The 16,452-nt window shown below is 39.4% G+C and overlaps 1 protein-coding gene across 1 annotated transcript in view; it reads left to right on the top strand.

Moving 5' to 3' along the window:
• Window positions 1-12,654, top strand: part of LOC107111986 (translocating chain-associated membrane protein 1-like) — a 24,418-nt gene extending 11,764 nt beyond the window's left edge. Inside the window, exons 5-11 of the mRNA XM_015413044.1 lie at window positions 216-274; window positions 3,233-3,317; window positions 5,807-5,877; window positions 6,164-6,268; window positions 8,535-8,678; window positions 9,273-9,433; window positions 12,581-12,654. Of these exons, the coding sequence (XP_015268530.1) occupies window positions 216-274; window positions 3,233-3,317; window positions 5,807-5,877; window positions 6,164-6,268; window positions 8,535-8,678; window positions 9,273-9,433; window positions 12,581-12,654 (699 nt within the window). The remainder of the gene's footprint in view (window positions 1-215; window positions 275-3,232; window positions 3,318-5,806; window positions 5,878-6,163; window positions 6,269-8,534; window positions 8,679-9,272; window positions 9,434-12,580) is intronic.
• Window positions 12,655-16,452: the final 3,798 nt, after the last annotated feature.

The raw sequence follows: 16,452 nt of genomic DNA, 5'->3' as shown, positions 1-16,452 counted from the left end.
TATAGATAGGGACTCTGGGGCAAGTGATGCTCTGTCTTCTTGGTGCTGGGGGGGGGGGTCAACAGCGGGAGGGCTCCTAGTGTCCTGGCCCCACTGGTGGACCTCCTGATGGCACCTGGTATTTTTGGCCACTGTGTGACAGTGTTGGACTAGATAGGCCATTGGCCTGATCCAACATTGGCTTCTCTTATGTTCTTATTTTCCCCCCCATTTAGGAAGAATTTGCAACAAATCCAACTCTGTTGTGGAAGGATTACCCTAATTCTCGAATGTTGTAAGTCTTTTACTGCCTCATCTGATTTGGTGTCTTTGTGTGTGTTTGGAGGCCCCCCCCATTTAGGAAGAATTTGCAACAAATCCAACTCTGTTGTGGAAGGATTACCCTAATTCTCGAATGTTGTAAGTCTTTTACTGCCTCATCTGATTTGGTGTCTTTGTGTGTGTTTGGAGGGGGGACGCTAGCTGAATCAACTTTCTGACATAAGTAACCTTTCTCCTTCAAAATAGACTTGGAAGACTAGAGTTTAAATAATCTTTGCCAAATTCTGCCCTGCACTGAGATCCTGAATTATTCATGGCAAAAATTGCCATGCTTGTTCTGATCAATGATCCATCTTGCCTACAGGCAGTTGTTTCAAATTGTGCATGCAGGGTATGGTGGCAATATGCATGGCCTGTTGTTTATCCCCAAGTATTTGGCAATCCAACTCATCTGACCATTACATTTCTATTATCTTTCAAGTGTTTATATAATTCTTTTTTTAAGCTATGCAGATTGCTATCAGAATGTGGCAGTGATTATTGTAGACTGATATGCTGTAACAAGAGATTCCCTCCTGTATCCAATTAGAGGATATAAACTAAACATTTTCCAAAGACTTTGCCTCTGTAAATGGTTTAGCAGCAGAGTTCTCCAGGAGTTGTCTGGAGTTCTCCAGTGGTTATCAGCCTTTAATTCTGATAATACAAAAGAGTAAGGGGATGAGTTTGATTCTTTGTAATGTAACCCGCAAACCAGACATAGAAGATGTAGAAACTTTTATCTTTTATTGAGATAAGAAATTATTCTCTTTATGGAACAAGACAAAAAAATTCAACCAAATAAAAAAATTAACCCAACAATTACAAAGTTCTAGCATTGCTTAATCATATTATAGCAATAGAACAAAGTCTGAGTCCAGTGGCACCTTTAAGACCAACAAAGTTTAATTGTGGGTAAAAGCATATACCCAAAATTAAACTTTGTTGGTCTTAAAGGTGCCACTGGACTCAAACTTTGTTCTGATGTTTCAGGCCATCACAGCTACCCACGTGAATCTATATTATAGCAAGTAATAGCAAATCAGATTTAAGCTTTTGTATCACTGCTTTTAGGGATTATCAAAAACCCAAGTTACACATCCAGAAATCTCACCTAGTCTTCTTCTGAGACTCCAATCCAGAGAAATCTGATTTGCTTTTCACAATAGTATATTTATAGAAAAAAATCTTTCTCTAAAATCTGTTTTGTCATAATCATGTGGTTATTATTTAAATAACTGATTAGTTCATAACTAAATATGAGATAATCAACATAAGTGCAAATAAGCCAATCAGCATGTGCATATGTTACATCTGATAGCAAGATAAGAAGGCCAATCCCAGCTCTTAACCTTTATTAAAATTTATAGAAAAAAATCTTTCTCTAAAATCTGTTTTGTCATAATCATGTGGTTATTATTTAAATAACTGATTAGTTCATAACTAAATATGAGATAATCAACATAAGTGCAAATAAGCCAATCAGCATGTGCATATGTTACATCTGATAGCAAGAGAAGAAGGCCAATCCCAGCTCTTAACCTTTATTAAAAAAACAGTTAATCTTACTTTTCTGTAACTGTTTCATTAACTTTCCAAGATGAAAGTAACTCTAAGCAAACAGAGTTCCTTGGCAGTTAAAAAGTACTTGAAGTCTTACCTAGCTTACAAGCTTAGCTAGGAAATGTTAGTGGTGTCTTAGCTACTGTTACGCTGTGTTTCGTAAAAGAAGTATTTCTTAGCTACTGTTACGCTGTGTTTCGTAAATGAAGTATTTTTGTTTTTGAGTTTGCTGCTCATCACTGTAGCATACATATGTGGCCTTTATTTTCAAAGCGAATGATCCTTCTCTATTCAGTTTGCCCAAACCTGTAGAGATAGAAAAAGCAGGAGTAACACATTCTCCTCTCTAGTTTCTGATTTTATCTGAGATCTCAGTTTCCCACTGTTGAGGTGTTAAGGGATGCTTGTATTGCATTCATGCAGATGAATGGAGCACAATATAACAATAAAGAGGAGAGCTGGCTTTTGAGTTTCGAGGGTAGTAGGGGTGAGATTTAGTTATATTTACCTGTGTTGCAACTTGAGATATTATTTCTGTGCAATAGTATATACCTTTTTGTATGATCTGATTTCATTAGACCTGTGTTGTGAAGTCTGAGGGTTTAAGAGATCTGTTAGAAGTCAATATCTTTTAGCCTCAGTCCTCATCGAAAATAAAGAGGATAGTACACTATAACAGCCTATCAATTTGTGGATAATCACTGGATTACATGAACACGTAAATCTCTCTGCTACCCTCTGCTTCCCCATCAGTGGGAGGAGATAACCTCCTAGGTGGTTTTCATATTAAAGAAATAGTGTAATAATTTCATGTCAATGTCCACATCACATAGTTTAATAAATGTCTATAATGTATCCTACAGTATCTTCTTTTTAGTTTGGTGACCTAACAGTTATCTTCTTCTGTAAGAAAGATGTTCCAACCACGGGATTGCTTGAACCACAGTAGTATGATTCAGTAGACCCTCACCATTTGCAGTTCACAGTTCCACTTGTTTACAGTCCATGATGTGGCTAATCCTGAGCACATGATCCCACTGCATGTTGGGAGAGGGAGAGTGAGCATGATGGCTTGCCTCCACATGATTGCCGCTTGTCAGCACTGTGCCTACACAGAAGAAGTGTACATGTTGGGTGAATTGTGCGGTATTGCCCAGGCGATTCACAAGGTGGTACCCACCACGCCTGCCTGGCCATGTGGTTTGCACAGCAGCACCTGGCTGTAAAAGTGGCAGATATACTGGCCACTGCTGCCCAACTCACTTGGCAGTGCTGGGCATAAGGTTAAGCTGCAGGTTAACTGACAAAATATTTTGAGCCAAATTCCTATTTTTTACCAGTAGTAATCTCCCTGTCTTTTTTCTTTTAGCTTTCAGGTAAAATTCTTCTATATCTGCCAGATTGCCTACTGGCTTCATGCACTGCCAGAACTCTACTTCCAAAAAATTAGAAAGGTATAAATTCAATCTTCAGTCTTTTTTAGTTTCATTTTATCTCTAGTATTAAGATTCCATAATATAAAACATAAAATTGTGCAAAGGAAACTTTAACAAAATAGATGGTGGGCACAGCTAAGGAACAGTTAAGAGGAATAGGCAGGGGACAAAATCCATCCCCCAAATATCCTTAACAATAAGTGGAATTAAGTGGTTGTGAAGTGGGAAAAATCTAATGCACTGAATTGTCCTTGCTTGCAGGTAATGCTATGTCTGCTAATGTTTGATACTCAGTGATTTTGTGATAGAACTTATATGGAGAGACACCTACTTTATTCAGGCAACTAGGGAAGAATTGACAGACCTATTGTCACAAAACATTAGTTTGATAAAATTGCATCTATTCTAACATGAATTACACTTTGGATTCAATGAAGTAACAATATATTAAGGTAGAACCAACTAGTCTCATTTACTTGGGTTAATTTGGTTCTTGAACCTGAGTGTGTGGACCAGTTTCATGGAGAAGTCAAGCATATTACTTTGCTCTTGTTGGTTGATAACTGATTGGGGGGGTGTTACTGGCCAGGGGCTTCATAGGTTCTTAGAAATTCCCAAAGAAACGATATGAGAGATCCAGATTTACTTACGAGGAGATTTTTAATAACACATCAAAGTTACAGAAGATGTAGGCTAAGCTTCTATCAGCTAGCCTTAAGCACCGCACATGCACAACAAACTTAGGCAAACCTTGGGACCACAGAGATGACTAAAACTACACATCTTATACCCTAAGTGCTGGCTGTGAGTCAAAGAATGATTAATTAAGCTATCCCAAACACTTGGATGAGCCAGGTTGGGGGGGGGGGGGAGCAACAACTCAGGCTTTGAAGATAAGCGCTGCTAACAGGCATGAGAGAGAGAAAGTTCCTCTGAGAGCATCTAACACTGTCCTCTCCTAAGACTCAGGGCAACTAAGTACCAGCGTGTAGCAAAGATGGAGTCACCCAGGCCAATGCAGGGGCTGAGAGGGGAGGGGGTCGTTTGGCCACTGCTCAAGAAATCCTTGGATATGAATTACTGCTCCAACAATTGATTGTTTACTAGTCCTCCTCACCTCAATTCCATGCACAACTGGATGTCATTGATTATGTGGATCCACCCAGTCCAGAAAAATGGGGAATTAAACCCTGTACATTTCCTTTTATCTGATGTGGATGGCCCAGGCTAGCCGGATCTCATCAGATCTCAGAAGCTAAGTAGGGTTGGCCCTGGTTAATATTTAGATGGGAGACCACCAAAGAAGCCCAGGATTGCTATACAGAGGCAGGCAATGGCAGACCACCCCTGAAGATCTCTTGCCTTGAAAACTCAATGGTATTTTCTTGGATCGCTCATATTGAACTCCTGGACTGCTTGTCCAAGACAGCGTAGAAGATCTATTCATTGATATTCAGCTCTACATGTTAGATAAGGTTCGAGCAGCCAGTGGTGCGAAGGGATTGTTTCTATAATGTGCTGTCATATTCAGAGTTGTATCTTGGCCCCTATGCTGTTTAACGTATACATGAAACAGTGAGATGAGGTAGTTTGGAATTCTGGAATGAGATGTCGTTTACATGCTGATAGCATTGAGCTCTACTTTTTATCATATCTGGGGGTGACAGTAGATGTTCGCCACAAGAGTCTGTATTGGTAACAGTTTGGATGATGCTAATAAACCAATGCATACTGCAGCTCAGAGATTCAATAGTACAAGAAGGCGATGATCAGCAGAACATAGGGATATCAACACTACCACCCTTAGAGAGCAGGCTCAAGCATGGGAAGCTGTTGGATCCAGCCTTTGTTAGCTGTTCAAGTGGTATCTGAGATGCAGAGTGCCCTTTATCAGTTATGCTGAGATGCTTCTGCAGTCTGTTCTTAACAAAGATATTGTCACCACATTTAACATGCTCTGGTAATGGGTTAGATTTCTGTGATCTGTTAATGTGGCAGTACTTTGGAAGACTTTTAGATGTTTCAGAATAAGGTTGCAAGGTCAGGAAATAGGATACACCATTTTGGTGATAGGGTTGATGTTGTCCAGTGGCACCTTTAAAAGCACAAAAGTTTAATCAAGGTATGAGCTTTTCGTGGGCAAGACACGTTTTTTCAAATACATTGGAATGGTAGATGAGGTTCTAAACTTATAGACAGGGACTTAACAGCAAATTAACATGTAACATGATGATGATTAAGTTATACAAAGTGAAAAACTAAATAACAAGTTAAGGTTATAAGGTCAACAGTTGTAAAGCAATAAATATGTTACTGTTGGGAGTGCTGAATGCTTGTTTATCTGTTGCTGTGTCATTGCTTTCGATTTAATTGTGAGTCGCTGTGGGAAATTGCTATAAATTTGTATTCAGACTTATCAGAAGAGCTGAGAATAAGGAAAGCTACCATGTATTCTACTAAGATCCTGTATTTTAAAGATCTTTTTTCTTTCTTTTATGTAATCCTAGGAAGATATTCCCAGACAGTTGCACTATGTTTGCCTTTATATTGCCCATATATCGGGTGCCTATGTATTGAAGTAAGTATTTATAGACTTAATTTGTATGTGTTTTTTAGGATGAGAGTGACATGCTGTTAATGTATCATTCATGCAGTTTACTGTTTTCTCAGGTGAATATGTCCATGTTATATTTTGGGAATTATGCTGCTATCTGTGCTTGTGGCTGAGCAGTGGTTCGAATACAGAGCTCCCTACTGCTCAGCAAATTCTTTGTATATTCTGTCTAAATGCACAGAGCCTAATTTGTTACTAATGACTGCTCAGAATAAAATTTTGAAATAAATGTTTCTTTGTAATATTCCAGTCTTCAACGTTTGGGGCTAATTTTGCTGGTGCCTCATTACCTTGTGGAACTGATTTTTCATGCCTCCCGCCTTTTCTACTTCAGCGATGAGAATAAACAGAAAGGGTAATTTGTTTTTATTACTATTATTATCACCTACAAGGTAACAACTTCCTTTGAGCACCGTAGGCATTATGTACCCCATTAAAAGCACAGACTGTTAGTACAGAAAATCAAGGAGGCTGAGTGTCCGTTCACAATTCTTCTTCTCACCCCAAACCAGTCCTCTTACATGCTGTGGTGGTCATCTCTTCCATACAGTAGCACAGATGAATTTGGGAAAGCGAAAGACTATTTCACTCTGTTGCACCAAATGAAGTTCTTAAAAGCAGAGTCACAAAGTCAGGCAAACACCTTCCCTTTCATCTCGACCTTCAGCATTTAATGAAGTCTCTTCTTTGCTTCCAAATGCTACTTGAAAATAATAGGTGTCAATGTTTTCTGACATTTTCACTCAGAAGTTGTCTTAGACTTTGTTCAGTTGTTAAAAGAACATACTTGCTAAGATTCAAACCAGAACAAACGGAGTTCTGGCTCAAGAGAAAAAAAGCTTGCTGCCCTGACCTGGATAGGCCTGGCAAGCTCGATCTCATCAGATCTCGGAACCTAAGCAGGGTTAACTGTGGTTAGTACTTGGAGACTTCCTTGGAATACCAAGCCGGGAGGGCAGAGGCGGGCTTTATTCAGCCACCTCTCTGAATATCCTCCAGGACCCCAGTAGGGGTCAGTCACCAGAGGTCAACGTGACTTCCAGGTGCAGACACATGTGTGTGCACACACATACAGACAGAACCCCCCCCCCAATAACAAAAAAAGAGAGAAAAGCTTGCCAACGTCCTCTTTTCCATTTGCTCCTTCTGAGAAGTCGTTCCTGAGGGTGGAGTGGGCGGGTCCTCCAGAATGATATAAGGAGTGGCATTCCTCCCTATTTTTCCATTTAAATGTTATCATTTGGTGTTATGGTTGTTTCATTCTGCAGGAATAGTCAGAAGCAGTGCTGCAAATTGTGATCAGTATAGACATAATGCGAATCTCAAAAATGCCCAGAATAGAAAAAGAAGATAGAATGCCCTTGTGAGAGAGGAGGAGCATGCAAGCCTTCAGGTCGTTCCTGCTGTCCTAATTGGGATTAGGCGATCACTTTATGCATATGCAAGGAATTGCATATGTGCATCATATCATCTTCTGAATCGTTCTTGCTTTCAGTAGAGTTCAGCTGACCGTTCTGACTCAGTTGATTTGGTTAAAGGCCTAGGAGTTGTATTAGACTTAGAATTATTTCTGGGAAAGCAAGTTAATGTAGCTGCAAAAACACTCTCTTCCAACTCTGTTTAGCCTGGAAGATGGGCCCCTGCCTAGACTCGGCCAATGTGGCCACCTAGATCTATGACACAGTAACATCTGGATGAGACTGCTGTAATGCACTTTACATCAGTCTGCCCACGAAATCGATTTCAAGACTCTGGTTGGTACAAAAATCTACAGCTTGGCTAGTTATCAGGAGCTAGGTGGAGCATGTATGCTATACCTCTTCTGCAATCACTCTGTCAGCTGCCTATCAGCTATCTAGTTGAATTCAAGGTACTGATTTTCACATATAAAGCCCTTGGATTCTCTTATCTACTGGATTTTTCTCCCCCATTCCCTGTCCAGCAGCTTCGCTCATTTGACCGAGGCCTTCTGCAGGTACCATTGTGCAGGCAAGATCAACAACTACCTGTTCACATGCATTATCTTTTGTGGCCTCCCCCTTTTTGACTGGCCTGCCTGAGAAGGTCAGGAAGGCCCCCATGCTTCTTGCATTCCACAAACTATGTTGTTAGGAGAGCATTTTATAAAAGCAGTAAGGTTCAAGAAAGTGATTAAATAAAGGGAATGGACTGAAAGCTATACTACTGTGTATAGTATGTATTATCTGTATATTATCTTGCTGTCACTGCATTGTTACCTACCTATGTAACGCCACTTTTTGGCCTTCTTAATGTTTATTATGGTAAGTATTTATACCTTGCTTTCAGATTTCTGTAATCTTAGTCCTATTACTGTTATCAGATGCCTTATTTAATTGACTGCACTGACTTACTTCCTGTAATCTGCCTTGAGTCTCAATGAAAAAGGTGAACTATGTATAATATAAATTTAAAAATAAACTTGTGGTACCGTTGCTCTTCAGGAAAGAGCACCCACATAAGCGTAAGAGTTTTTCCAAGGAGCTGTTTTGAATGACTGCCATTATCTTCAAATAGGTAATAGTGTTCAGGAAGCTGTATATATCTGAGATTTCAGGGTGTTTGTTAAAGGCATTCTAAAGTAATTATGGTTTTCTCTGCAGATTTACCCTTTGGGCTCTACTTTTTGTAATGGCTCGTCTCCTGACCTTAACATTGTCAGTTCTCACATTTGGATTTGGTTTGGCAAGAGCAGAAAATCCTGGTCTTTCCATAGCAGAAGGAAACTTCAACATACTTACTATTAGGTATAAAGCTTTATTCTTATTAGTGTTTTAAATATTACATTTATTAATATGGCTGAAGGAACTGGCTAAATAAGTTTTCTTTGGAGCCTTCTTTTCCATTTACCTTGTAGATGTTAAGTAGTCATAACAAACAATAGCTCTTCTGGACCCAGTCAGAGGTCTAAGTCACTAGTCCAGCTAGGCAGCCCTGAGATGTTCATAGCCATTGTCTGTTTTGAGATGTGTTCAGAAATCAGAGGAATGTTGTTTCTGAATATTAGCGATTCCTTTTTTGTTATATTTGACAGGTCCAGGAATATCAGACTGCTGTTAATGGTAGAGGAACAAAGTCAGTAAAAAGTCCTGCTGACAAAGATCACGACAGGTGTATCTCACAAACAGCTTTGTTTTTTTGGAGTACTCCCACATGTTACTGCAGACCTTTCCAAATTTCTCTTCACCACTGTAACTTGTTGCAATTTGATCCATTATTTTCGACTTGATCCATTATTTCTAATATTTCAGAATTTATAGCTAGTTCAGTGTCTGCAGTTGTAACAATGCATTGTAACAATCTATCTGTGTATGTATACTTTTGAAAACTTTTTTTTTCAGAATTGGCTGTCTGGCTGCAATTTGTTTGACTCAAGCTTGGATGATGTGGAAATTCATCAACTTTCAGTTAAAGAAATGGAGAGAACATGTACAGAATCAAATTCCTAAGAAAAAAGCAACCAACACAAAGAGTAAACCAGCAAAAAAGGAACCAAACAGAGGTAAGTGTAGTCTTTGAAGTGTGCAATTCTACCACCGGGAAAAGTTTATTTTCATTTATAGTCCATTTATAGTAACTGGGACTCAGGGTGGATTCTGTCAATTAATAAAGTAAGTGTAAAATATGATGACATTGAATCTAACAGAAAAGTAAAATAACATGATGCACTGGGGCTGGGTTTGAAGAGCTGGGGGACGGGATACCTGCCATATCATGCCACTATTTGCCATGGAAGTTTGCTGGAGTGACCTTTGGCCAGTCTTATGAACATCCTCCCAGGGGTGTTGTGAGGATAAAATGGAGGAGAGAACAATGTCAGCTGCTTTGGGTCCTACTTGGGGAGAAAGCTGGGGTGTAAATGAAATAAACAAGGTCCCCTCCAAGGCTGATCCATTTCATCACAGCTCTACTGTTCTCCAAGAAAGCTCTCCTTGATGATGCATTGGACAAAAGTAGAATGGGGAGGCAGACTAATCCTCAAGGGGGAATAGGCAGAAATCAACACACACCCTCGCTTGCATGAGCTGTTTTACAATCAAAGCAGTAGTGTGCCTGTGAGTTTAGGGGTGGAACACTCCTCCTGCTTGCCCCTAATTGACCCCCACCATGTGAGGTACATCCTGCTCTGTTCCTAAAGGTGTCGATACCATTAGGAGAAGCTTTTCAGGGTTCTGCTGAGGAAAGACCAAGAGATCCATTCCAAGAACTGATTCCATTAATAAACTATAGCAATGTTATCATAAGTCAAAAGAAGGATAATACATAGGCTTATTTTATTTTGGTATCATTATTTGGTGTAGAATCAGTATATTGGCCAGATCACTGGCTCTGAGAGATCAATCCTCTTGCCCCCCTCCCTTCAGTCCTCCCTGAAAGGGAGGGGTACCAGTAGGCAGAGTGAAGCAGTAGATAGAGTGAAGCAAGGTAGGTTTGGTATAGCCTCTGCTGGAGGAATGGTTATTGCTACTTTTAGTGAACAGAAGAAGATGCCATGACACATGGAGAGGGGAAGAAAGAAAAATATGCAGAGGTGAGTGGGAGAAGGAGCCTGCATCTAGAGAATTGCAGATAGGATTTTGAAGGATACAGTTGTTTAACGAACTTCAAGAAGATCTCTCAACATTGGGTGAGTGGGCAACAGTGTGGCAGATGAAGTTCAAAGTAAGTAAGTACAAGTGATGTAGTTTGGAACAAATGATCCTAACTTTTTACATACACACTACAACAAACAGTACAACACACAGTAGGAAATAGCAAAGAAAAACAGAAAACAACTGTGAGCTGACTATCCCATTAAAATATACAAAAGGAGACTTCAATAAAGTGAAATGCATATATAGTCTGAAATGAATCTATTCATATAATCCCTTATAGGAAAATACAGAAGCCAACAAGATCCATAATAGTAAATACAGAGTCCAAAGTATAAACATACAAGATAAATATCCAACACTTTTCCTAGGTAATTTTCAGTGTTCAGACTTCTGGTCCTTCCTCAGGAACAAAGAACAACCATTGGGAGTTTCATTCCATTTACTTATAGGATAATACTATTCTGTTTCTTTAACATTGGGCAAGATCTCCTAAGCTCTAGTCAGCACCTCTAAAAGCTGCTTCTATGTAACAGGACCAAAACATGCTCACAGGTGTTTTCTGTTCTTCTTTAAATACACACTGACAGGGTCTGAACTGACAGAGGCTGAAAGGGAAAGATCTTGGGATAGTAGTGTATAGCATGAAGAAAATATCCATTGGTCGCAGTGAAAATGGCAGGACCGTACTAAGGATTTTGGGGGAAACCATGTAAAATAACCCATATTATACTGCCTCTGTGGGGGGGGGAGTAGCCATTCTTGGAATATGGTGCACTGTTCTGATTGCTGTACCTCAAAAAAGTACTGCAGTGCAGGAGAAGGGCAGTCAAGATGATTAAGCTCTTGGACCACCTTTTCTACAAGGAAAATCTAAAGAATCTGGGGCTTTTGTGTTTAGAAAAAAGATACCACCAAAGGGTGGACATGATAGATGTGTTTGAAATTATGCATGAACTAGAAAAAGCAGATAAAAAGAACTTTTCCTATTGCGTAATGCTAGAACTCAGATACCCAATGAACTTAATGAGCAAATAGGTTCAATGTAGATGAGTAATTAAATTGTGGAATGCACTGCCAGAAGATGTAGTGATGGCCACTAGCAAATAGATACTTGAAAAGGGAAGCAGACAGATTGCTGGAGCATTAGTCCATCAATAGCTGCTAGCCATAAGGTTATATACAGAGTTAAATTTCTGGTTGTGCCAGAGCTCTTGCAGAAGTAGAACTGCAAGGAAAAGTCTGTGATAGCCATTTGTACTAAGTCAAACTTATTGTATCCTAACTGGTGTTCCAACTTGCACAAAATCTTCTGCAACTGATTTCAGGGCACTATAATATATAGGTAGGAGAGGGCTAGGTGTTGCACAAGGTCTTGTGCAAGCAGAATTGTGCTAAGTCTGTTTCTTACCACTTGTGAATCACCCGATCCAAGCCACGATGTCTAAAGGGAGCCTTAACATCCAAAAACTGGAAACCACCTAATAATCAGTGCATGATGGCAACACTAATGGAAGGCCTGCTCTCTGAGTTCTGTTATTGGCCTTTCAGAGCAGCTGGTTGGCCACTGGTTAGACTAGATGGATCACTGGTCCAGTGTATTTCTTACATTCTTTTCTCTCTGGAAAGTTCAAGTTTTCTCTCTTGTTCAAGCTCAGTAATGCCGGTTTGTATTAATACTAAGCATTAGGGCTGCCAAGTGGGGGCAGGGAAACCCCCGCTTCGGAGGCCCGATTTCCGCCGCGGAATCGGGCCCCGGGGGAACTCCGCCCCGGCGTGCGCGTCACCTGGAAGTGATGCAAGCACGCTGGGCATGCTGGGGGTGGGGCCACGGCCATACAAGGAAAAACCCTATGGGTTTCCCTTGTAAGGCCGTGGCCCCGCGCCCGCGTCACTTCCAGGTGACGCGCGTGTGCGCACACCCGACGCCAGCCGGGAGCCCCCCGCTCCCAGCAAAGAATCACTTGGCAACCCTACTAAGCATTCTAGAGTGATATTACAATGTGTGCATGTTCTGCAGTGTTCTGTGTTGTAACTTTTCTCTGTTCATATTACAGGTAACTTTGCCAATGGAGCGGTAAAATTTGAAGAGGGTACATCACCGAGAAAAAGGAAATCAAAACTTTTGTGAGAGAACCATAGCTCCAGAGGACACTGTTTTAACATAAGACTTTAATTATTTAAAAAATAAAATTCTGTTACTGCAAAGAGAGAGACTATTCAGCTGTGTTGCCTGAAAAACACTTGTTGAAATAATATATTTTAAAACTTATCAATACAAAACTTGTGAGAATATTTTATCATGATTTTAGTTTATTTAACATTATAATGTTCACAGTTTCCATGTATAATTTCTCTTTTGTTTCATTCTTATGTATACCGCTATAATATGGGTGATTATTGATCAGGCACATCTTTATTTGAAGTTTTAAAATTATAAGTAACAGTTCCATTAAATCAGTAAAAAGTAGTTTTTAAAAAGTTCTTAGAAACTTTAATTTCTGGAATTAATTAGAACTGAAAGTATGTATTAGGATTTTTAGATGTTTGCACAATTTTCTGTTTTTATTATACTGTCTGAAATGTCTCTCTTATTCAGAAGCAATTTAAATGTTTTTTTAAGTTTCTGATATGTTATCTCTGGTTAAAGGCATTGTTTTAAGGAAAAAAAGAATGAAATCAGTTAATCTCTTCACAATGGAAAACTGCCAGTTCAGCAATTGTGTGTGTTAAGAATTATTTAAGGCTTAATTTAGCAGAAATGGTATCCTGATCAGAGACCCAAACTAGTTAACTGGTTGTATACAGAGTAACTTCCAATGCCTTTTCAAGGAAGTTTTAAAAGTAGATTTTTAAAAAGGTGCTAAAAAGTTTCATTTTACTTTGTTTAGAGATCCATGGAACTATTAATTGTTCTTCAAAATGAATGTTTCTGATCCAGAGCTGTAGATCACTTCATCTATAAGAAAGTCAGGTTTTGTAACTGCATAGTGTAATAAGCAGCTGTGAGTTCTTTGTTGCATGTCACACACAATCCCCCTGCAAAACTGTACTTCGTTTTTAGATCTGTCATAACTTCAGCCAATTAGGCCCGGTTTCTGCCTCATAGTGTAAGCTTTTAATTCCTGAAAAGGCCCTTGCATTTAATGCCTGTTATAATTTATAGTTAGCCATAGGCAATGATTATTCATCCATCATGTGCTAAAATACCTGGTTACAATTAATAGTTGACAGTTAAAACTATCCTGATTGGGATTCAGAGACCTTGTGCTCCTGTAACAAGCTTGCAGTACTAGCCCAGCGGAATTCTTTTTTACTTGAGAAAGCTGATTCCCTTGCCAATACCGCAGGCTATTTTTTAAACCCCCTTCAGGCCCCAGCAGTTTGCTGTGTGGTATGAGAGAGGGGGGGTGTCTAAGGCTCCTCCCTCCCCTTGACTCTTGGAACTAGTTTTAGAATTCATTGGGTCCTGGCCATTGAATATAGAACCTACAGATCCTAGACATGCGTTGATCAAGTTTTTATGTCGAGTTTCCCTCCTGTCCCTTTTAACCCTTCCTGCTGTTAGCTCCTAGATAGCGGAAGGTGGAGGCATTTTGTTTTAGATGGGACTGGTGGATGTTTAAACTGCAATCCTGAAAGTGTCTATTAAAACAATGTGGCTGTTCTAGGGTAAGCAGCAAGAAGTGCCACTACTACTAAATAAAATCCCTATATAGTAGCAACCAATAGAAGGGAAAATAAGTTACACTGATCCTTAGTTTTCCAGGCTGTGGATGGTCCCAGAATAGCTAATGTCTTTCACGTACTTATAGGTGCAGTCTGTATTTTAATTGGAGCTCACACAGTTTATAGCAAGTTTGTATTATCACAGCCTGATGTGGTGCTCCATGGGCACGACAATGCAATTGTGTGCTCATGTATGCGTAAGGGTTTTCTTATATAATTCAGTAAGAACTTTATACATGCATGTCCAAGGATGGCACATTCCCTGACCTTGCATCCACTGGGGAAACTCTTGTGTGCTTTGAAACACACTGCAAATCCAGTGTGGTAGCTATGTAACTCCTATAACAGTAGAAACACTACTCTTCTGTTATATGCTCCTCCATACACATAGAAACTGCCCGTATGGCTATTTTTCATTCTGATAGAACATCCATCTTCTCCAACATATGCTACCTTAGAAGATCTTGTTATGGCTTTTTGCTATTTACATGCTCAACATCCAGAATGGGATGCAAGCATGAACAAACTGTTTGCTTAAAGATACTATATGTTGAACCAGTCAGTCTTGGGTTGAAATTACACCTCAGTCCTGACCATACTCCTGTGAGAAACAAGTGACTTAAATCATTCTTTCTCTCACTAGCACTCAGTAAACCATTCAGTCATATATGTTTAGACGTTGCCACATAGATAAAAACTCTTTTATAAAAGTAACTAGACTTTTTGTATGTTACTTAACATAGTTGCATCATTTGTATACAAATGACATCCAGGTTTTAAGCCCATTTTTCTCATTTGCCAACCTGGTCCTGTGTGCAAACTTAACTGTAGAATTTGTCTGTGATTTCTCATGATCCTGTATATTTCTACTGAAAATGTTTTACCTTGGAACTAGAATATATTTTTTTATGCTTTTAAATAAAACCTATTTGTATGTTGATGAATGCCTCATCTGATAAAAGTATCATCTTCTGAGCAGTTTTGATGAAAACTTCGTTTTATTATAAGGTTCAGCTATGCTGCTCACAAGACAATGCTTTCTCTGATCAGCATGCTTGTGGCCCTGGACTGCTTTCTAACAGAGGAGGCCGAAGACCAGTTTTACGTGTTGCGTCCTCAAGATGGTAAATGTGGATATTGTGGAGTTATGGGCCGAAGTTTGTATTGTCTCAGATGTTGTATGTCGCTAACATAAAGCAATTTTCTGTAACAGAAGTGGCCAACAGACATTTAAAAAAAACTCTAGCATAATCTGTGTATCAGAAAATAATTGCAAACTCTGCTGAAGGAAGTGATCGGGTACTTCAAATGTCTGGAAAGTCTGTCTACGGGTTGGGAATTACATTACATTCTTGTGGAAGATAAGAGTTCAATTACTGAATTATCGTCACAATTTAATTCCTAAGGTAGACCTATAAACTTCTACACTTAAAGTTAAAATTGACCACTTTTCTCCCTATGGCATCAGACACTTTGGTTAAACATTTTATATGTTATGTTTTCTAAAGTATCCTTGAAATGCAGGTATTTTGTGTTTGCGTGTGTGTGTGTGTGTAAATCTGATATCTGTAAAACTGGGAAGAAAACTCTTCCCTACTGCACCATGAAAGGAACTAATTGATTACCATAATGTCCTGTGTCATTGCACTGCACTAATGGATATTCTATGTACTATCAAACACATTAAATAAAAGGTGGGCCTGTGCCTTAAGATATTTTTGTGAGCTTTAAACAGTTTTTGGCAAACATTGATTTTAAGGTATTGCTCCAAGAAAACTTGATGCATAGGCGCTTGGAATTTAAGCTGATGGCGGTAGTGGTTGTGTATTCATGAAAAACACTTGCTCTGTACGTGTGGAATCTCTTTTTCTTTTACATAGATTGCTGAATCTGTGACTTGGAGCAGAATAAAGGCAGGTGTATAAGCAGTCCGAAAACCAGCTATACTGTAGCTGTATTGAATGTCTGTGTGTTGTATAGGCACACACCCCACCACTTGCTTAATGTCCAGCCAGTCCTTGGGGACCCTTGGATGCACATGGGTGTCATGCATACACTTTTTGGTCTCTAAGGTGCTACTGGACTCAAATTTAACTAGCATGGTAGAAATAAGGTGCTACTTGACTTGAATCTTAATTGTTGTGCTGCAGACCAACATGGTTATTACTCTCTAATACTATGCTAGATGCTCTAGTTAGTT

The sequence above is a fragment of the Gekko japonicus genome, unplaced genomic scaffold (genome assembly GCF_001447785.1).
Source record: "Gekko japonicus isolate JY-2015 unplaced genomic scaffold, Gekko_japonicus_V1.1 scaffold898, whole genome shotgun sequence".
NCBI lineage: Eukaryota > Metazoa > Chordata > Lepidosauria > Squamata > Gekkonidae > Gekko > Gekko japonicus.
The sequence above is the reverse complement of the archived record's forward strand: the minus strand, read 5'-3'. Positions and strand labels throughout refer to the sequence as shown.